The sequence below is a fragment of the Pristiophorus japonicus genome, chromosome 26, assembly GCF_044704955.1.
Source record: "Pristiophorus japonicus isolate sPriJap1 chromosome 26, sPriJap1.hap1, whole genome shotgun sequence".
In the NCBI taxonomy this organism is placed as follows: domain Eukaryota; kingdom Metazoa; phylum Chordata; class Chondrichthyes; family Pristiophoridae; genus Pristiophorus; species Pristiophorus japonicus.
In genome coordinates this window covers 19,696,573-19,719,377 of record NC_092002.1, presented here as the reverse complement: position 1 = coordinate 19,719,377, position 22,805 = coordinate 19,696,573, and the positions used below count along the sequence as shown (strand labels likewise).

Here is a 22,805-nt window from a genome sequence, read left to right as displayed (position 1 = left end):
CAGCGCTGCACTGTCGGAGGCAACGTTAAACTGAGGCCCCATCTGCTCTTGCTCAAGTGGATGGAAAAGATCCCGCTGCACTATGTCGAAGAGCAGCGGCGTTCTCCCTGGTGTCCTGGGGCCAATCAACAATTTAAAAAAACAGATTGTCCGGTCATTATCACATTGCTGCTTGTGGGAGCTTGCTGTGCACAAATTGGCTGACATTTCCCCACATAACAGCGACTACACTCACTCCAAAAGTACTTCCTTGGCTGTAAAGTGCTTTTGAGATGCCCGCTGGTTGTGAAAGGAGCTATATAAATGCAAGTCTTTCTTTTTAAACGGAGTGACAAGATGCAATCCTCAGAGGGGAAGGGGGAAGGGGAGGGAAGCGGCCAACAGCTACTGTGACATCATGTGGTGGAGGGGGGGGGGAATAATCCAGACCAGAGGGAATGTCACGAGTTTAATGAGGCACACAAGGCCCACCCATTTCACAGGGCAGACCCAAATCCACTGATTAAAAAGTAGAACAGAACATTTTCCCCCCCAAACTCCATGTTGGATCCTCCCTTTAAAGAAATGAGATTCGCCGAGAAAGTTGGCACATTTTCACCTTCCGAGAGGTGCGATCCATTCACTGGGACACCCTCCGCCCAGCAGATCAGGAGTGCTCAGCAACAAATGCACTTGCATTATAAACAGGACATCCTAATCATGCAGAAAGCTTCCTCTGCAAAGACGGGCAGTCTGCAGCTCCACCCTGGCACCAATCACGTAACAAGACAACCGATGGAGCTGCGCTGGGTGGCTCTCCTCCCTCCCTCCCTCCCTCCATCACCGGAGTAAGGCAAGGACTCCAATCAGAGTGCACTCAAAAAAAAATACAAGAGCCAACCCTCACAATGGCAGCAACAATTCTCATGAGTTAAATCCAGTTCACAGGAGCGCACATTAAACCAGCCTGGTCTTATGTCCTTCACCCTTGCCCCCTGAAGCAGGCACGTGTTCTGACCGAGAGCTGGGGAATGTGAGCAACTGGTGCCAGCACCTTCAAAATGTAGAATAGTAAAAGATCCAGAGGCCAAAGGGAAAAAATGGATGGAGAGAGAAAGGTGGAGGGAGGTAGAGGGGTGGAAAGGTTTGGAGATGCAATTGCAGAGTATAGGGCCCAGACAGTGAAAGCATAGTCACCAGTGACAGGCAAAAGGGAGTCAGCAGGGCAGGGGAATTGTTATAGATGCAAGCCTGTATATACCTTGTGTAGCCACCAGAGGGCTCATCCCCAGAATCCCAAGGGATCCCACAATCTCTTTAGAACACTGGTACTTAAGGAAGCCTCTGGAGACCTGCAATAAAAGACTACGGTCACACTTATGAGGAAAGAGTCCAGAGTCAAACAAACGAGAGGCCATAAACAATTTATATAGCACCTGTAACGTCCCAAGGCGCTTCACAGGAATATTATGAGAATTGGCACTGAGCCACACAAGTAGAAATTAGCACAGGTGACCAAAAGCTTGGTCAAAGAGGTAGATTTCAAGGAGGAAAGGAGGTGTAGAGGCAGAGAGGTTTAGGCAGAGTTCGAGCTTGGGCCTAGGCAACAGAAGGCACGGCCACCGATGGTTGAGCGATTATAAATCAGGGACACTCATTGGGATAAAGGGATTTAAACAGGAGGAGAATTTGAAAGGTTGAGGGCCAGCAGCCAATGTAGGTCACTAAGAATGTGGGGAGGGGGGGGGGGGGGGGGGGGGGGAAGAAACTTTGTGGGTGTTCGGATATGGACAGAGGTTTGGACAAGGTGAAGTTTATGAATGGGAGACTACCAGGAGAGCATCGGTACAGACTAGAGGCAACAAAAACAGCTGCAGGTTTCAGCACCAGATGGGACAGGAGCAGGGATGGAGACAGCCAATATTACGTAGGCAGTCTGTGATTCCAAGGATGTGCGGTCAGAAGCCAAGCTCGGGGCTGAATAGGATACAGAGATTGCGGTACAGGTCACCACTTTACAGGAAAGATGTGATTGTATCAGAGAGGGTACAGAGGATATTTACGAGGATGTTGCCTGGACTGGAGAATTTTAGCTACGAGAACAGATTGGATAGGCTGGGGTTGTTTGTCATGCATGTAGACCATGTATACTAATTGTATATAGTCAAGGTGTGCCACCAGAGGGCACTGCAGGTCACCAGCATAGGTGTGCAGGGCCCAGTATAAAAGGCTGCCCAGCATGCTTGTGCCTCACTCTAGAGTTACAATAAATGGGACTAAGGTCACAACAGCTCAAGTACAATACTAGACCTCGTGGAGTCATTCATGAGTATTAAAGACAACAGTTTTCTTTGGAACAGAGGAGGCAGAGGGGAGACCTCATCAAGGTGCATAAAATTATGAGGGACCTAGATAGAGTGGATAGGAAGGACCTATTTCTTTTAGAAAGGAGGTGCCAACAACCAGGGGGCATAGATTTAAAGTAATTGGTAGGAGGTTTGGAGGGGATTTGAGGGGAAATGTTTTCACCCAGAGGGTGGTGGGGGTCTGGAACTCACTGCCCGAAAGGGTGGTAGAGGCAGAAACCCTCACCACATTTAAAAAGTACTTGGATGTGCACCTGAAGTGACGTAAGCTACAGGGCTACAGACCTAGAGCTGGAAAGTGGGGTTAGGCTGGATAGCTCTGTCAGCCGGCACAAACACAATGGGCTGAAATGGCCTCCTTCCATGCTTTAAATTTCTGTGATTCTATACCAGAGAGTGGCCCAGTGGAATCAATACGAAAGGTAGAATTTCTATTGACAATGGCTTTGGTTATGTCTAATGCACTTATGACTCAGAGACAATGTGTTGTACTCAAACTGTAGTGACCTTGGTCCTGTATTAGTAACTAGAGTGAGGCACAAGCATGGTGGGCAGCCTTTTATACTGGGCCCTGCACACCTATGCAGGTGACCCTCAGGTCTCCCACCACAGTGCCCTCTACCACAGGGGCAGGAAACTCTGGTCTTCACCAGTTGCACCCTCTCGTGGTGTCAGCATAGTACAGTGTAAACCTTATTGATGTACTAAGTCTCCACCTTATGCAACAATACAGCAAATACACAAGAGTATATCTAGTCTGCATATATAACAGCTTTTATCTTCCTCATTTCTTAACTGGATGAAATTGCAGCTCATCCAAGGCTGGATATCGGACACGCAGTCCAACAGCAGAGGGAACACAGCAGCTGAGGGGTGCTAGTTGGGAGACGGTGTACATGTGGCACCTCACCCTACATCTGGAGAAAGGGGGGGGGGGGCACAGACAGTACGCCATTTTGGCCCCATCGTGTCCACGCCGGCTGACAGAACCCACAGCCCTCGGTCAGCAGCCCTGAAGGTTACATACAAACCTATGAACAATGGCGGACAGGGAAAGAGCATCCAGCCCAACCAGTCCGCCTCACACAACTGCGACACCCCTTGCACCGAAACATTCTACACTCCACCCCAACTGGAGCCATGTGATCTCCTGGGAGAGGCAAAAACCAGATTAAAAACCCAGGCCAATTGGGGAAAACAAATCTGGGACAATTCCTCTCCGACCCATCCAGGCAATCGACACTAGTCCAGATCACCCTGGCAGCATTAGATTCCTTGCAGTACTTGTATCTGAGCCGGCCAACAAAAAGTTATCCAGTCTAATCCCAATTACCAGCTCTAGGTCTGTAAATAAGGAAGAGCCAGCAATGTATGGATGCTTGGGGCAGAGGTGAAAAATAAGCTCGAAACAAACAGGTTATTGAATCAAATTGGGCCCCTATTTTGGCATTTGGTAGTCACCTTCAATGAAAATGAAGCTGGGGCTTCTAAAGTAGCCAGCCATAGCTTGGTGAGTAGCACTCCTCACCTCCAAGTGAGAAGGCTGTAGTTTCAAGTCCCACACCAGAGACATAATTCAGGGCAGTGCTGCACTGTTGGAGGTGCCGTCTTTGGGATAAGTCGTTAACCAGAGCCGCCCATCATCCCTCAAGTGGATGTAAAAGATCCCATTGGCATGATTTTTGAAGGTGGTGGGTGGTATCCTTAGTGTTCTAGTCAATATTTATCTCAATTAATCCCAAAAACAGACAATCTGGTGTGGGAGCTTGCTGTGCACAAATTGGCTGCCACATTAAGTGAATTGACTACACTTCATTGGCTGCAAAATACTGGAGCCATCCAAAGATTGTGGAAAGTCCCGCACGCACACATGCCTACCCAACACAAGACTCTGGAACAACCTACTCGTTTGATGCAGTACTACAGACCCACAGCAACTCAGCGATTGAGAGCCAGGCAAGCAAGGGTTAAAAGGGAGGAGTACCTGGTGTCTCCTCTGGATATTCCAAAGTGCTTTATAACCAAGGCATTGTTTCTTTTGTAAATACAAGAGTATCCTCAGTTACACAGGTGACCGAGGCAACCCATTTTCACACAGCACAATCCCGTAAACAGATAAAATAAATTGGTCGTGGTGGCATCTGTCGAATGCCTTGGAACACACACACACACGACTGAACCTGGCCTGCATTGCTCAGTGGCACCAGAGTGTCAGCCATGGCTCAGCGCTCGCCTCGGAGCCAGAAGGTTGTGGTTTCAAGCCCCTCCCCAGATACTGGAGCACAGTGCTGAGAGTGCGCGGCACCATCAGTGGAGCCGTTTTTCAGACAAGACCTTAAAACCAAGGCCTCCAAGACCCTGGAGCAGGGGAAGTCTCCTTGGTAGCCAGGCCAATAATTATCCCTCAGCCAACATAGATTACCTGGTCACTAATCTGCACAAATTGGTTGCCAGGTTTCCTTAATCAGTGACTGCACTTCAAAAGTACTTCATTGGCTATGAAGTGCTTTGGGAGATCTTGAAAGGCACTATATAAATGCAACTTGTGTCTTTTTGCCCTCAGGGAACCCTCCACATCAAGTCTTCATTGTAAGAATTAGGAGCACAGCCCCTTGAATCTACTCAGCCATTCAATATCATGGCTGATCAACTTCAACTCCACTTTCCTGCCTGATCCCCATATCCCACGATTACCCTAGAGTTCAAAAATCTCTCACCCTTGAATATACTCAATGACTCAGCACCCATAGTTCTTTGGGGCAGAGTTTTCCAAAGATTCACCCTCAGTGGAAAAAATTCCCCCTCATCTCCATCTTAAATGGGTGACCCCTTATCCTGAGACTGACCCCTGGTTCTAGACTCTCCAGCCAGGGGGAAATAACCTCAGCATCTACCCCCAAGAATGTTTTAAGTTTCAATGAGATCACATTCTTCTAAACACCAGAGAACATAGGCCCAATTTACTCCAGCTCATTCCAGGAATCAATCTAGTGAACCTTTGTTGCACCGCTCCCAAGACCAGTAAATCCTTCTTTAGATAGGATCAAAACTGTGCACAGTACTCCAGGTGTGGTCACACCAAGGCCCTGTACTGTTATGTATATAAACATTGTAACTGTAAGACTTGGCTCCAGAGGGTGCAACTGTTGGAGGCCCCAAGGTCACCTGCACACCTTGTGCAAGGAGTATAAAAGGTTGTCTGCTGCTGCTTAGGCACTCTGAAGTTGTATTTAAAAAAAAAAGAGACACTAAGGTCACATCAGTTTTAGCTCACAGTACTCAGTCTTGGAGTTCTTCCATACCAAACATATACAATTGTAGCAAGGCTTCCTTACTCTTGTACTCCAACCCCTTTCCAATAAAGGCCAACATGCCATTTGACCTTCTAACTGCAGCTGCATTTCTTGCACAAGGATACCTAAATCTTACTGAACACCAATATTTAACAGTTTTGCACCATTTAAAAAATAATCTGTTTTCCTATTTTCCCTACCAAAGCGAACATTATACTGCATCTGCCATCTTGTTGCCCACTGACTTTGCCGGCTAGGTCCTCCTCACAGCTCACTTCCACCCAAACAGCATTCTTCAGATCCTCACTACTGCCATCAACTTCATAAATAAGTGAACAGATCACCAGCCAGGAGCTCCTTCACAGGCAGCAAGTTTCCCTTGTGCGTAAATAGTCAACTCCCTCCATTGGACTCAGCAACTCGACTGTAATCACGATTCCAGGACTGGAATTCTCACTCAAATCTGTTGGCTTTAATAGGCAAGTTAACTGATCACACCCAGGAGGGTGCCATGTATTGGTTCAAATTTGGGGGAAACAGTGGGCAGAGTTTGGAGAACGGGCAGCCTGGGCTGGACGTTAGCCAGGGTTCGGAGAGCAGTAACAGGATTTCTGTGTCCCATGTCTCCCTCATGTTAGCTGGGCTTTCAAGTGTGTCTGGTTCTCCTTGGAACAGAGGAGACTGAGGGGAGATTTAATTGAAGTGTATAAAATTGAGGGGCCTAGATATAGAGTGGATAGGACAGACCGGTTTCCCTTAGCAGAGGGGTCAACAACCAGGGGGCATAGATTTAAAGTAAATGGGGAGAGGTTTAGAGGGAAATGTATTCACCCAGAGGGTGGTGGGGGTCTGGAACTCACTGCCTGAAAGGGTGGTAGAGGCAGAAACCCTCATCACATTCAAACAGTGCTTGGATGTACACTTGAAGTGCCGTAACCTGCAGGGCTACGGACCTAGAGCTGGGAAGTGGGATTAGGCTGGATAGCTTTTGGTCGGCCAGCACGGACACTAGGATGGGCTGAAATGGCCTCCTTCCGAGCTGTAAATGCCTCCGATTCCATGACTGATCTTGGTTTATGCAACATGCAGTAAATGGCATTTACTGAGCCATCCAGCAGAACCTGCCGCTCCGCCAGTCAGAAAGCACCTTCCCAGGAGGTCACTAGGGCCGATTCAGTAGCTGCTGTCAGACGTTGCAACTCCCAGTCACCGTATTAGCCGTGCACTCAAACTCCGCAAGCCTCCTTATTAAAATCAGAAGTCAGGCTGGTTTCTAGTTCAAGAGAAGCGCTAAGAAAGATTTTATCCAACATTAAAACACGGTAGAATGTCAGGACCAACTGCAAGAACTGGACTAACATGCACCAGTTCACAAGATAGTCAAGGCCATTTGGTGCAGCTGCCCAGAGAGACCCCCTACTCATCCTGGAGGCTGATCAGTTTCATTTCGACCAGTGCAGGCCACCCCTGCTTGGTAATGAAGGGTTTAATCAGCATTAGGATGTCGAAGCATCCAGGCACTATACAACTGAGCCAATGCTGCCCCTTGTTGGATAAGCTGCCCCACTGCCCATTGTCAATTGAAACAGGTTCTGGAGAAGCTGCAGTTCAGCAGTGACTGCTCCCATTCATTCTCTTCCCTCCCTTCTCACCCCAACATTTAAATGTCTGACCTGAAGTATAAAACAGATCAGGCCTCCTGATCCAGTGTCAGCTGTGGCTCAGTGTTTTGGCCATCTCACCCGAGTCAGAAGGTTGTGGGTTCAAGTCCCACTCCAGAGACTGGAGCACAAAAATCCAGGCGGTCATTGGAGGGAGCGCTGCACTGTCAGAGGTGCCGTCTTTCAGATTAGACGTTAAACCGAAGCCCCGTCTGCTCTCAGTTGGATGTAAAGATCCCAGTGCTATTTTGAAGAGCAGGGGAGTTATCCCTGGTGTCCTGGCCAATATTTGTCTCAATCAACATAAAAAATTATTTGGTGATCACATTGCTGTTTACTGGAGCTTACTGTGCGCAAGTTGGCTGCTGCGTTGCCTCACATTATAACTGTGACTACATGCCAAAAGTACTATAAAGCGGTTGAGACATCCGGTGGTTGCGAAAGAAGCTATATAAATGCAAGTCTTTATTTCCTGTACTCAACACCTCAGTTCCTAGGAGGTGCCAAGAACTTTGTACAAACTAGACTGCAGGAAAAGGGTCCCCAACAAATTATTAGAAACAAACCCTAGTTATGAGGAAAGATTGGATAGGCTGGGGTTGTTCTCTTTGGAACTGAGGCAGAGTGGAGATTTAAGTGTATAAAATTATGAGGGGCCTAGATAAGTGGATAGGATGGACCCATTTCCCTTAGCAGAGTCATCAATAACCAGGGGGGCATAGATTTGAAGTTATTGGTAGCAGGATTGGAGGGGAATGCAAGAACATTTTTCACTGAGGGTGGTGGGGGTCTGGAGCTCTATGGCCACCGACCACACACACACACACACACACACACACATGTATTTGTTCCACACCCATGACCGATTCACACCTTGGTCAACATTTTTAACAGGAACAGATTATCTGGTCATTCATCTTATTGCTATTTGTGCACACATTGGCCTACAGAACAGTGACTGGATTTCAGAAATAATTAATAAGTTGCAAAGCACATTGTTCTGGTCCTGGGAGTGTGGCAGTGATAAACACATTTCCTACAAGCATCAATTTTCACAAAACCATCTCTGGCCAATGCACCAGTCTCCTCCTTTTGTTCTGAAAAAGGCCCACGTTCAAAAATGTTAGTGTCTTAACTTGACACCTTCACACTGGTCAGCCATAGCTCAGTGGATCACATGCTCATCTCAGTCAGAATTGAGAGAGAGTCAAGTCCCACTCCGGAGGCATAATCTAGGCTGACACTCCAGTGCAGTACAGAGAGTGTGCTGAGCTGTCAGATGTGTCGTCTTACCCCATCTGCTTTCAGGTGGACGTAAAAGATCCCGTGGCACTATTTCAAAGGGCATGAGAGTTTTCCCCCTGGTGTCCTGGCCAACATTTAACCCTCAAATCAACATCACGAACACAGATCTGGTCATTATCACATTGCTGTTTGAGAGAGCTTGCTGTGTGCAAAATGGCTGCCACGTTTCCCACATTACAAGTGACTACACTCCAAAAAGTACTTCATTGGCTGTAAAGCACTTTGGTCTATAAATTCATGTCCTAGTCAGGAATAACACTGGAATCTATACTAAAAAAGGTGTGATAAAGAGCATCTAGAGACAGAAAAGTCACCATTGATTTCAAAAAGGTTAATTCATGTCTTAAACATGATATAACAGAAAGAGTAGACAAGGGTAATGCAGTAGAGGTCATATAGTTGGATTTTCAAAAGGCCTTTGATAAAAAGGTCACAGTGGGCTCATGACAAAGGTTTGGGCATGTGGAGTCGGGGGTAATTAGCTGGATGGATCACAAATTGACTAAAAATAAAAAAGCAGAGCGTAGGGGTAAAGGATTGTTATTCAATTGGAAGGAGGTAGAAAGTAACAGTAATCACAGACCCAGGAACAATCTAAATTTGCAGACAATTCCAAACTGGGGCGGGGGGGGGGGGGGGGTAGCCAAAACTGAGGAACACAAACATAATAATAGGAGCAGGAGTCAGCCATTCGGCCCCTCGAGCCTGCTCCACCATTCAAGAAGATCATGGCAGATCTTCTGCCTCAACTCCACTTTCCTGCACTATCCACATATCCCTCAATATCCAAAAATCTATTGATCTCGGTCTTGAATATATTCAAAGACTGAACCTCCACAGCCTTCTGGGGAAGAGAATTCCAAAGATTCACCACCCTGAGTGAAGTTTCTCCTCATCTCAGACCCCTTATTCTGAGACTGTGCCCCCTGGTTCTAGACTCCTGAGGGGAAACATCCTCCCTACAAGAATGTTGTATGTTTCAATGAAATCAGCCCTCATTCTTCTAAAGTCTAGAGAATAGCAGCCAAGTTTACGCAATCTCTCCTCAGGACAATCCCTACATCCCAGGAATCAGTCTGGTGAACCTTTGTTGCACTCCCTCAACAGCAAGTATATCCTTCCTTGGGTAATGAGACCAAAACTAGACAATACTCCAGGTGTGGTCTCTGTCAAACACAACATAATACAAGACATTCAAAAAAGTAGTAGACTGGGCAGTTAAATGGCAGAAGAATTTTACCATTGATAAATGAGACGATACACTTTAGCAATAATAGAATCACCACCGACACTAGAAAATATCTGAATGGGGTGAGAGCAAAGGGACCTAGGGATACAGGTGAACACATTTTAAGCAGCATCACAGGTCAGCAAGGCTATTAAAAATGCTGACAAAGCTCAGATTTATTTCAAGTATATAGAATTCAAAAGCAGTGGTTATGTTGAACATGTATAGGACCCAGGTCAGGCCACACAGCATGGTGCACAGTTCTGGTCTCCACACTATAAAAAGGATTAGAAGCACTGGGGAAAGTTGAAAAAAAAAGGATTTAGAAGGATGGTACCAGAACTGAGAGATGACAGCTATCGGGAGAGATGGAACAGGTTGGGGATTTTTCTTAGAGGTGACCTGATAATTATGACGATGTTGGACAGAGTGGATGTGGAGAGAATGTTTCCACTTGGGAGAATGCAAAACAAGGAGCCAACAATCAGATAATTACTCAAACCATGTCATGTATGTAGACCATGTATAACTAACTCTATATAGTCACATAAGGTGTGCCACCAGAGGGCACTGCGGTGGGAGACCCGAGGGTCACCTGCCTAGGTGTGCAGGGTCCAGTATAAAAGGCTGCCCAGCATGCTTGTGCCTCACTCTGGAGTTACAATAAATGGGACTAAGGTCACATCAGCTCAAGTACAATACTAGACCTTGTGGAGTCATTCATGAGTATTAAAGACATAACCCAATAGGGAGAGGAGGTGAAATTTCTTTGCTCAATGTTGGAATGTGGAACTCGCTACCACAGGAAGTGATTGAGGCAAATAGCTTAGATGTTTTCAAAAGTAAATTAGGAGTACATGCAAGAAAAAGGAGAGTAGAAAGATACACTGAACAGCTGAGACAAGGCAGATGGAATGAGGGGAGCCTCGGGTGGAATATAAACTCTGACAGACTAGCTGGGCCAAATGGCCTGATACTGTTGTATATTTTATTTAGAGTCCAAATCTAGGTACAATAAATAAAAAGGTATAAATCCAATTGGGAGTTTAGTACAAACTGCTTTACCCAGAGAGTGGTGCAACAGGGAGTAGTGGAGGCAAATAGCAGAGATGCATTTAAGAGGGAAGCTGGATAAACAGATGAGGGAGAAAGGAATAGGATATGTTGATGGGGTTTGATGGAGGGGTGTGAGGAGGTTGGTGAGAAACATAAACACCGGCTGAATGGTCAGTTGCATTTCTGTGCTGTCGACGCGAGGTAAAATGGAGCAGTGGCAGGGAGGGGGAAAGACAGAGACAAAGAGACTTACTCACCATAATAAGCAGCCGCATTACTTTCCTGCACACAGAAGCCGCTATCTGCCACCAACACTGGCACCTACAGGGGAAACAGACAGGTTTACACTTTCATACTGTAGAGCTGCCTGTTGTCAGGGGAACTACCAAGATCACCTATTTCCACCTCCGTGACATCGCCCGTCTCCATCCCTGCCTCAGCTCATCTGCTGCTGAAGCCCTCATCCATGCCTTTGTTACCTCCAGACTTGACTATTCCAGCGCACTCTAGGCTGGCCTTCCACATTCTACTCGACATAAACTAGAGTGATCTGAAACTCGGCTGCCCCGTGTCCTAACTCGCACCAAGTCCCGCTCACCCATCACCCCTGTGTTCGCTGACCTACATTGGCTCCTGGTTAAGCAACGCCTCGATTTCAAAATTCTCAAATCCCTGCATGGCCCTCACCCCCCTCCCCATCTCTAATCTCCTCCAACCCCACAACCAATTCTGCCTTCTTGAGCATCCCCGATTATAAAATCACTCAACCATTGGTAGTCGTGCCTTCTGTTGCCTAGGCCACACCTGCACCCAAGCTCTGGAACTCCCTCCCTAAACTTCTACCTCTTTCCTCCTTCAAGACTTCTTAAAACCTACCTCTGACCAAGCTTTTGGTCACCTGCCTCAGTGTCAAATTTATATCAATACTCCTGCAAAGCACCTTGGGACTTTTCACTTAAAAAGGTGCTATATAAATACAGGTTGTTGCTGTGGGGGAGGCAGTCGCACAACATTGACAGGCAGAGCACGTCCCAAGGGAGCTTCGCTGGCTCAGCCACAATGCCCACAAGCATTGGACGTTAGGTCCATCAGTCGGTCAGTGGCTGGGTGATTAATCGTCCCCCTGAGCAGCACAAACACATGTATCGATGGCTTGTTTGGGCACTGCCTGCCCTGTCCCACACAACTGAACTGCACATGTAGTTTCCCCGAGACAGTATAACTGGGGTAAATGTGGCAGTCAATCAAGAGAGTTTGTAACAGACACAGACTGTCACTCAATAAATTGAGACCCCCAGCCAGTCACTGCGAGAGCATCCTGGAGTATCAATGTAGCACAACCACACTACAACCTGGGCAAATGCAGTGACTGGGAATATGCCCAAACCCCTCTGGGCTTACCTCCTACTGTACACCTCAGCAGCCACACAAGCAGAGAGGCACTGGTACATCTAAACATTAGCAAAACCACGTCACCTGTAACCAGCTCCGCTACTCAGTCTCTATTAGCAATAGAATCAGTGCCCCTGTCCCATCAAGTTAGCACAGTTAAATCAAGTACTGCAATAACCCTTCCAATTGGCTACCACCAGGGCCCCACAAGTGCCAGGTAGCCTCACCCTATTGACAACGCTTTTGGGGGGGAACAAAACAAACATTAGATCAAGTGCCCCCCGATCTGGGGGACACTCCAGACACTTAACTGCCCCTTTTTCTAATAAATGTTTTTTTTTGTGTTTTTTTTTGGGGGGGGCATTAAAACCATATATTTTACAAGTGCCCCCTATAAAAGGGGAGGGGGACCCAGCTCTACAACTCTTTTGGTTGGATAACAATAAAAGAGTTAAGTCAAGTGCCCTCCAATCTGGGGGACACTCCAAACATTTTTCAACTGACCTTTTTTTGGTTTTTTTTTTAAAACTTTGTTTTTTGTGATTTTTCACCCTATTGACAATTCACACACGAGCATAAACAGCTGTGATCTTGCTATTGAACCACCCAATATCCAATTCCCCCCCCTCCTGAGCCTTTGACCACCACACTGCAGCACTCCCACAACCAGACGACACAGCACTAGTGTTCTGACCAACACACAGGCCACCAGACACTGTCCAGGGCCTACAGTCCACCAACAGCTATCTCCAATCTCAGCCAAGACTCATTTTTGCCCAGTCTTGCATCCTATTGTTGGGAAAAAGGACAAAGAGCAGGATGGGAAAAGCCCAGGTTGAAGACGCAATGTTAGCACCATTTAGTATTTATCCATCCAAATCACTTAAATTTACCAAGTGTCACCCTTCTAGTGACTACACTTTAACAAAAAAAGCACCTCAATGACTAAAGCACTTTTGGGACATCCAGTGGTAATGAAAGGCACTATACAAATGCAAGTAGTTCTTTTATTTCCACTCGGCCCCTAGGAGGCAGTATGTACATGTGAAATCAGCATTACAAAAGCTACCTTCACCATTCAATGGACACAGGTTTAAACTAATTGAATTGATGTCTGCACAGGAGGTTCGTCAGTGATCGGGACTCCTGGACACATCGTATTTACTGCACAGCTTCCTGGAGACATTCAGCACACAAAGCAGTCAATAGCCTGCTGACCTTTCCCTGGGGGAATCTGCTCAGGAAGTATGGTGTTGCACAACCAGTCTCTGGGCAGAACTCTGGACCCTCGGACACAACTCGGAGCATCACGTCGCTGTATTCAGCAGCGATCAGAACTGGGTAGGACCTCCAGAAACCGGGGGGCGTATACAGGGTCTGAAAGACAAAAAGCCATTACACAGAGAAAGTTAGGCCGCGAGGATCACCAAGTCTGGCTGGACATATCCCTGGAGGTTACATCACATGGTTCCATCACCAACCACCCCACCATTAAATCACCAGACACATCCACCCTCAACTCTTGGGGGGGGGGGGGGGGGGGGGGGAACAAAATAAACATTAGATAAAGTGCCCCCCAATGTGAGGGACACTCCAGACACTTAACTGCCCCTTTTTCTAATAAATGTTTTTTTGGGGGGTTTTTTGTGTGATTTTTTTTTGGGGGGGCATTAAAACCATATATTTTACAAGTGCCCCCTATAAAAGGGGAAGGGGACACTAAAAATCCAGCAATCACATCCACTCTCATGCAGCACACAAGTATAAAAAGGTGAACAGACTGTTACTCAAACAGATGATGAGAGTCAAACAGCCAATGTTCCCCAGCTCCAATAGCAACTAATAAGTGTGCTCAAAGAAAATTAAAACATACAATTTTGTTTAATGCCCCCAATGATTTTTCACCTGGGGGCAGCAAACCTATTGCCACCTCACCCCCACCCCATGGGCCTGGAGGTGCAAACACTAAACCAGCCAGGAAAGGGGGTGAGAAGGGAAGGGAAGGGGGGGGGGGGGGGTGGAAAAAGAGAGAGAAACACACCCCTAAAGACACAAGACAAGATAGGCAAAGGCCATTCAGCCCATCATCAAACAGTCCCTCAAAACAAGGATGACTTGCTTCCACACCAAAAAAGGGCAAGCTCACAGGCATTTCAATGAAGGATCAGAACTACATCCTGAAAGGTGGGAGATGCCTGTGCAAGGATTTAAATATAATAAATGTGGGGAGGCCATTACACACCAGCCAGCACACAGGCTTGATGGAGCTAGGTCTTAGGCCAGTGGCAAGGATTACCCAAGACAACTGGAGAACAGCTCCACTGCACTGACCTACTGCACACACGTATCACAGTATGGGCTGGTACTGCCCCATGGCCCCTCGCCCCCTGACCTACATTGGCTTCTGGTTAAGCAACATCTCTTTCAAAATTCTCATCCTGGTTTTCAAATCCCTCCCATGGCCCCAGCCAATCACCACCACCCATCCGAGATGGCTGCACTCCTCTAATTCTGCCCTCTTGAGCATCAGATTATAAAATTGCTCAACTATTGGTGGCCATGCCTTCAGCTGCCTAGGCACCAAGCTTGAACACCCCACCTAAACCTCTCCTGCCACCTTTAAGACACTCCTTAAAACCTATCTCAACCTGTGCTAATTTCTTGCAGTTTGGTGTCAAATTTATTTGTGTTGTCTTAGAATGCTCCTGTGAAGCACATTTTACTACATTAAAAAAAGGTGCTATATAAATACAATGTGTTGTAAATTAGCCTCTAATTTAGCTAGTCTAACTATACTTAAAACAAGCAAATCACACTGGTGATGCCACTGTAACAAATCCAGTCCCGAGCAGCATAACTTTAAATATTAGTAACTTTGCGCATATAACTCCAGCCAACTACAAACTCAGACCATCAGCAGGATCCAAGCCCCAGAAACCATGGCAACCACCAACCCACCCGAAAGGCCGAACTTCGCGGGAGAGGGAAAATACAGATAGAAAGACGCGTCAAAGTACACAAATAACCGCAGCAAACGGCGGCGGGGGCCGCGGTGAACAAGACGAACCGGTTGCCGGCAAGCCGCCCGCCCGGATGGCGGAGATTGCAACCAGATTGTGCGGCAGCTCACCGTTCCCGCCATGGCGCGGCCACACTCCCACAAGGCGACTGGAAGCAGACTAAACTAGGCCCGGCCTCAGACCTGGGAGTCCTGGTGACTGTGAGAATAGCCTGGGGGCAGGGTTTTACTCCAGCTCATCATTTGCTGCAGCTACTAGCTCCACAGCTTAAATACCTCCATTTAACATGATTCTGATTTAAAGCAACAGTGCCTCAGATAACAACAAGGGAGACACAGTGGAATGGCCCTGCATCACAAGCTCTAATTTGCTTGGGCTAATGAAAGAAAAGAAACAATTTGCATTTATACAGCACTTTATAGAGCTAATTAAGTACTGTGGAAGTATCATCATTGTTGTCATGTTGGAAGTGTCCACACAGCCAGATCCTACAAACAGCATTGAGATAAATGTCTGTGGTAGTGTTACTGTTTTTTCAAATTCATTCATGAGATGTGGGCATCGCTGGCAAGGCCAGCATTTATTGCCCATTCCTAATTGCCCTTAACTGAACGGGTTCCCATTTCAGAGGGTAATTAAGAGTCAACCTCATTGCTGTGGGTCTGGAGTCACTGAGAGATAAATATTGGTCAGGACATCAAAGGAACTCTGCTGTCCCTCTAAGATTAGTGCCAAGGGACCTTCTACATCCACTTGACAGGGATGACGAGGCCTCAGGTGGGAGTTGCAAAAGATGGCACCTCCGACAGTGCAGCACTCCCTCAGTACTGCATTGGAGTGCTCAAGTCTCTGGATTGTGGCATACACCCACCACCTTCCAGCTCAGAGGCGAGAGTGCGGACTTATACAAAGTGGTCCATGTGTGCAAAGTCTGCCGCAATATATTTGCACAAGCATGTTTGGTCTGCGTTACAATCCGGGCTCTTCCCAACACTCCAGTGCAGTGCTGAGGGAGCGCCGCACTGTCGGAGGTGCCGTCTTTCGGATGAGACGTTAAACTGAGGCCCCGTCTGCTCTCAAGTGGATGTAAAAGATCCCTTGACATTATTTCAAGAAGAGCAGGGGAGTTCTCCCCGGTGTCCTGACCAATATTTATCCCTCAACCAATATCACTAAAAGCAGATTACAGGTCAATTATCTGATTGCTGTTTATGGGAGCTTGCTGTGCACAAATTGGCTGCTGATTTTCCTACATTCCAAAGGTGACGCCACTTCAAAAGTGCTTCATTGGCTGCGGAGCACCTTAGGAAGTCCTGAGAATCTGAAAGACGTGATATGCATAGGAACTTGGAACCAGGGGAAAGCCATTCAGCCCCTCAAATCTGTTCTGCCATGAGTCTGTTCAATGAGTGTGATCTGTGACATAGCTCCATCATCATCATCATCATAGGCAGTCCCTCAGAATCGAGGAAGACTTGCTTCCACTCCTGAAGTGAGTCCTTTGTGGCTGAACAGTCCAATACGAGAGCCACAGACCCTGTCACAGGTGGGACAGAGGGAAGGGGTGGGTGGGGCTGGTTTGCCGCATGCTCCTTCTGCTGCCTGCGCTTGACCTCTTCACGCTTTCGGCGTTGAGATTGAAGAGCTCAGCGCCCTCCCGGATGTACTTTCTCCACCTAGGGCGGTCTTCGGCCAGGGACTCCCAGGTGTCAGTGGTGATGTCGCACTTTATCAGGGAGACTTTGAGGGTGCCCTTGTAACGTTTCTGCTGCCCACCTTTGGCTCGTTTGCTGTGAAGAAGCTCCGCATAGAGCATTTGCTTGGGGAGTCTCGTGTCTGAGATGTGAACTATGTGGCCTGCCCAGCGAAGCTGAACGAGTGTGGTCAGTGCTTCAATGCTGGGGATGTTAGCCTGGACGAGGACACTGATGTTGGTGCATCTGTCCTCCCAGGGGATTTGCAGGATCTTGCAGAGACATCGTTGGTGATATATCCAGCGACTTGCGGTGTCTACTGTACATCGTCCATGTCTCTGAGCTATACAGGAGGGCGGGTATTACTACAGCCCTGTAGACCATGAGCTTGGTGGTAGATTTGAGGGCCTGGTCTTCGAACACTCTTTTCCTCAGGTGGCCGAAGGCTGCACTGGCGCACTGGAGGCGGTGTTGAATCTCCGCATCAATATCTGCCTTTGTTGATAAGAGGCTCCCGAGGTATGGGAAATGGCCCACGTTGTCAAGGGCCGCGTCATGAATCTTGATGACTGGGGGGCAGTGCTGTGCAGCGAAGACAGGCTGATGGAGGACTTTTGTCTTACGGATGTTAAGCGTAAGGTCCATGCTTTCATATGCCTCAGTGAACACGTGAATATATCCTGGAGTTCAGCCTCAGAACGTGCACATACCCAGGTGTCGTCCGCATACTGCAGCTCAACGACAGAGGTTGGGGTGATCTTGGACATGGCCTGGAGGCGGCGTAGGTTAAACAGCTTCCCACTGGTTCTGTAGTTTATTTGCATTCCAGCAGGGAGCTTGTTGACTCCATATACCCACCCTTAGCCCATATCCCTTAATACCTTTGGTTAGCAAAATCTATCAATCTCCAATTTAAAATTAACAATTAATCTTGCATCAATTGACGGTTTGCAGAAGAGAGTTCCAAACTCCTACCACACTTTGTGTGTAGAAGTTGTCATGTATGTAGACCATGTATACTAACTGTATAGTCACATAAGGTGTGCCACAAGAGGGCACTGCGGTGGGAGACCTGAGGGTCACCTGCATGGTGTGCAGGGCCACCATGCTTGTGCCTCACTCTGGAGTTACAATAAATGGGACTAAGGTCACAACAGCTCAAGTACAATACTAGACCCCGTGGAGTCATTCATAAGAGTATTAAAGACATAACAACTGGCGACGAGATTACGAACTTTCACGCAAAAATGACTAACGTTGGTGCATTAGAAAGTTCTCAGAGGGTGAAGATTGGGAAGCCTTTACGGAGCGGCTCGACTAATATTTCATAGCAAACGACCTGGTAGGCGATGATCCGGCCACGCTGGCAGATAATCGCAGAGCTATCCTGTTGATCCGTTGTGGGCCTGCAGTCTACGGCCTCGTCAGGGACTTGCTTGCACCAGAGAAAACAACAACCAAGTTATACATGGAGCTGAAAGTGCTAATTTGGGACCAACTCAAACTGAAGGAGAGCATCCTCACGGCCAGTCATCGATTTTATACACACCGCCGTCCCGAGGGCCAGGAAATCGTGAAGTACGCTGCCAACCTCAAGAGGATGGCAGAACAGTGTGAATTCGGCGCATCCCTCGCTGATGCGTTGCAGGACGTCTTCGTAATTGGCATCGGTCATGAGGTCCTTCTTCAGAGGCTACCTTCTGCCGAAACCACCTTCACTCTGCAGAAGGCCATTTGGCATCAGCCAGGCGTTCATGACCTCAAGCTGCAGCTCCAAGCAGATGATGACTCACTCTCAGGACTCAAACCCGGCAAGTACTGTAAATAGAATGGTGCCTTTCACAGGCAGAACTGTTGAACGTGAATCTGCCCAGGGCAGAGCGTACAGGCCCCCGAGTCCTTTAACTCAGAGTCCGCCGAGGGGTGCAAACGTAAGTCGAGTAGCACCATGCTGGCGTTGTGGAGGGAATCACAGGGCTCATCGGTGTTGGTTCAGAGACTCTGGGCTAGACTTTCCACTAGGTGGCTAAGGCCCCAAAAAATGGGCCTTGTTCCAGCGATGTGGGACGTATCGCCCGTCCTGACCGCCGGCACAAGGCCAATTTTTTTTTGTGATTTTCCACTCGGCCTTACCCCGGCGATGTCCAATGGGCAATCTGATTTTTCAGCAATCTCACGATCGTCCAAAGAAAACGGAAGTGAATGAAAAAAAAGCTTCCCTAGCAACGCTATACTGCGCATGTGTAGCTTCATTTTTTTTTAGGTTGATTTTCTTTGCCGCGTTTGAGAGGTCAGGGGTTGTCACACATGCTCAGAAGCTCTGTGAGGGTCGGGGGGGGGGGGGAGAGAGAGAGGAGAAGGGAGAAAAGAGAAAGGAAAAAGCAGTTACTGGATTGTTTGAATTTATATGATAATATTACCCATATTTCGAAAATGGAGGGATCAATGGAAAGGCGAAGGGCCAAGTCCTTCAGCGAGGAGGCCAATGAGGCCCTCGTGAACATAGTCAGCACAAGGTGGGAGGATCTGACATGGGGGTGGGTATGGGAAACCTCCACCCCGTGCATAATCGGAGGATTTGGGCAGAGATTGCCGACGTGGTCACATCGGCATCAAATGAAGTCCGGACACCGGACCAGTGCCGCAAAAGATGGAACAGCCTACTGGCGGCTGCCAGAGTAAGTTGAAATTTATATTTGAAATCATCGATATGTATTATTTAATGATGGAAATTGTAACTAGAATCTGCAATGTTATTTCGCAATTTTTAAACGTAACTAAATTATGAATAAATTTATGCACCCCAACATAAAGTTGAATGTTATAGTATGAAATATTTTATTCCTATGCAATGTAATGCAAATTTGTAATTGAACATTTAAATCTGTCAGTCTTAAATGTTTATTGTCAAATCCATTTGCTTATGCCGTGCAATGTTGTCTTATCATTTACAGACGAAGATATCTATCAATCACCGCGAGCACCGCAGGACGGGCAGGGGCTCTACCATGCTGCAGTCTCTAAGTGCTTACGAGGAGCTTGCGGTGGCCTTGCTGGGCCAGAAAGCCATTCGGTCATGTCGAAATCTCGACCTCCGATAAATGACTCAGACACCTTCAGCTCCGGCAGAAGTTTCTTTAATTTACTTGCTAGCAAGGGAAAGGTCACACTCAGTCAATGGCTAAGTGAACACCTTCCAAATGGTACAGTTTCACAAGATATTTATACAGTAAAACCCAAGTTATGGCCTCTCCCTGTGTATTGGCTCTGTCTCGCAGTCATCTCTGAATACAGATAAAGAGTTAATTACTACATCCTTGTCCTGACATGGTTTCCAGATATTTCCTTTTGTCAGGGTTATTAGTTGGCCAGCCGGCCATCACTCGATGAACGTGTGGTAATGAGCTCTTACCTGCATTGCATTGTGTCAGGATTGTCCAGTTTCCTAGTCATAAGAACATAAGAACATAAGAATTAGGAACAGGAGTAGGCCATCTAGCCCCTCGAGCCTGCTCCGCCATTCAGCAAGATCATGGCTGATCTGGCCGTGGACTTAGCTCCACTTACCCGCCCGCTCCCCTTAATTCCCTTATTGGTTAAAAATCTATCTATCTGTGACTTGAATACATTCAATGAGCTAGCCTCAACTGCTTCCTTGGGCAGAGAATTCCACAGATTCACAACCCTCTGGGAGAAGAAATTCCTTCTCAACTCGGTTTTAAATTGGCTCCCCAGTATTTTGAGGCTGTGCCCCCTAGTTCTAGTCTCCCCGACCAGTGGAAACAATTTCTCTGCCTCTATCTTGTCTATCCCTTTTATTATTTTAAATGTTTCTATAAGATCACCCCTCATCCTTCTGAACTCCAACGAGTAAAGACCCAGTCGACTCAATAATCTTTTTGCATCAAATGGATGAGGTCTCTACAAGAGATAATGGCTGGTGGTTTGAGTACTTCGAAAAGGGTGGGGTGGAGTGGAACTGGTGTTGTATAGACAATAGGAGAGCACCATAGGGGGGGTACTTGTCTCAGCAGGACTTGCCTCCCAGCTGTCTGGTGGCTATCAGTCATTTCAAGCCAGGTTTAGCTGTTTATGCAAACCGACTGCTTTATGCAGAAATTTCTGGAAGGACCAGGACTCCATTTTGTTATATATTGCAAAGGGCACAAAAATACCGTGTGGTATCAGCTTAGATAAAAATACATTTCCACAGTCACAACCCGTGGTGTGGCCGAACCCACCCGCGAGTCACGTGACTAATGAGAACTGTGCATTTTGCAGTGTGTGAATCGATAGTAAATACTACATATATCTTAGTTACGCATGTAATGTTATGCAATTATAATGTCATTTGATATATAATTGAGATGTACTATTGATCTTCGAATGAGGTCATGTTAGGCCTGATGATCCCTTGTGCATATGGGGGAATGGAAAGCATTGTAATGTTTTGAGTTCTTGAAAAAATTGAGATGGATTAATTTGAATTGTTAAACATTGTTTATAAATTTCATTTGTTTTTCAAAGGTCAACAAGTGTCCATGGAGGAATCTTCTGGAACTTCGCAGGAGGAAGAGCCAGAGGAGGAGCCACTGCAGACTCCTGCTGCTGTGCATGAACAGGAGGAGGAGGAGGAAGATGATGATGATTTTTTTTGTTGCAGGGGGGGAACAACCTGCGGCCATCTCCTTTGAGATGGATGAGGCACCAGGACCAAGCAATGTGCAGGTGGTGACGCCAAGGTGCATGACATTGCAAACGCCGATCCCACGGAGGTCCGGTCAGTGCGCTATGCAATCGCCTACCACGGAGGACCAGACGGAGAGCTTACTATCCCTGTGCAGGGAGACGGTCGCGATCGGTCGCGACCTTATCCAGGGGTTCGCGGATTTCTCATCAAATTGGAGCCAGTTCTCCACAACCTAGAGCGAGTTCTGCTCGCGCTTCTCCAGCTGGTCTTCTGAGCAGTCACAGACTGCTCGGGAGACGTTGGAGGCGGTTAGGCAGCAGACAGTCACAACAAATGCCCCACGGCACGCGTTGCTGGCTGGACACGGCGCTGCACCCCAAGGTGTCGTGTCCACTCGCAGCGAGACCCCAAGCACGCAAGCGAGTACGGAGGACACAGTTCCTCCTGACTCGGAAGTGGAGCCGGAGGCTTCTGCTTACGCTCCGTCACCTCCACCACGGCAGGAAGTCTTGCCGTCACAAACTGCACAACGTGTTCGTGTCGGTCTGCGTAGACCAAAACGGGCGGGTGGGGTGCGAACACGGGGTGGGACAGGATCTGGAGGGAAACGTGGCCGCAGGTAGGGAGGGGGGAGTGTTTTTCAAAAGTTCCATAATGTTATTGTTACTTAAATGTTCAATTTCTTCATGTTATCACGTTTTGGGGATTTGAGGGAAGGGTGGGTTGGTGCGGGGGGGGGGAGGGGGGCGGGGGTTTGGAGCGAGGGTGTTGTTCATTAGTTTAAAAAAATTCTATCTTTGTTAATAAAAAAAAATGTATTAAACAAGTTTTGTGCCTTCTCTCTTAGTTACATTAGTTTTCAAATGTACAGTTTTTCATGCATATTTGTTTGTTTATTCTGTTATTATACCAGTACTTTTACTTTGCCAGTATTTTAAACTTTACTTAAACTAATTCAGATGATAGGCCAGTGCAGGAAAGACAAGGAAGCCCCACGCAAATGAAACTTTTGATTAACCCTAACTGAAATTGAACATTTGAATAGCCACAATTAATAGTTCATGCAAAGCGTTCATTAATGAGCTGCTGACGCAAGAGCTTAGCGGCCGTGTAACTGCCAC

The 22,805-nt window shown here is 47.3% G+C and overlaps 1 protein-coding gene across 6 annotated transcripts in view; it reads right to left on the bottom strand.

The window, feature by feature from the left end:
- LOC139239233 (elongation factor 1-gamma-like) overlaps nucleotides 1–15,609 on the bottom strand; it is a 49,634-nt gene extending 34,025 nt beyond the window's left edge. Inside the window, exons 1-3 of one of the 6 annotated variants that reach the window (XR_011588622.1) lie at nucleotides 15,348–15,609; nucleotides 13,499–13,657; nucleotides 11,146–11,209 (exon numbers count right to left, since the gene is read on the bottom strand). Coding sequence is in view for 5 of the 6 variants with exons in the window: in XM_070867919.1 (XP_070724020.1) it covers nucleotides 11,146–11,209; nucleotides 13,499–13,657; nucleotides 15,348–15,422 (298 nt within the window). In the remaining variant the exon portion in view is untranslated. Of the gene's footprint in view, nucleotides 1–11,145; nucleotides 11,210–13,498; nucleotides 13,658–14,611; nucleotides 15,020–15,076; nucleotides 15,164–15,347 lie in introns of those variants that run through there. The other 5 variants (XM_070867919.1, XM_070867920.1, XM_070867921.1 and 2 more) reach the window with 5 other exon arrangements.
- Nucleotides 15,610–22,805: the final 7,196 nt, after the last annotated feature.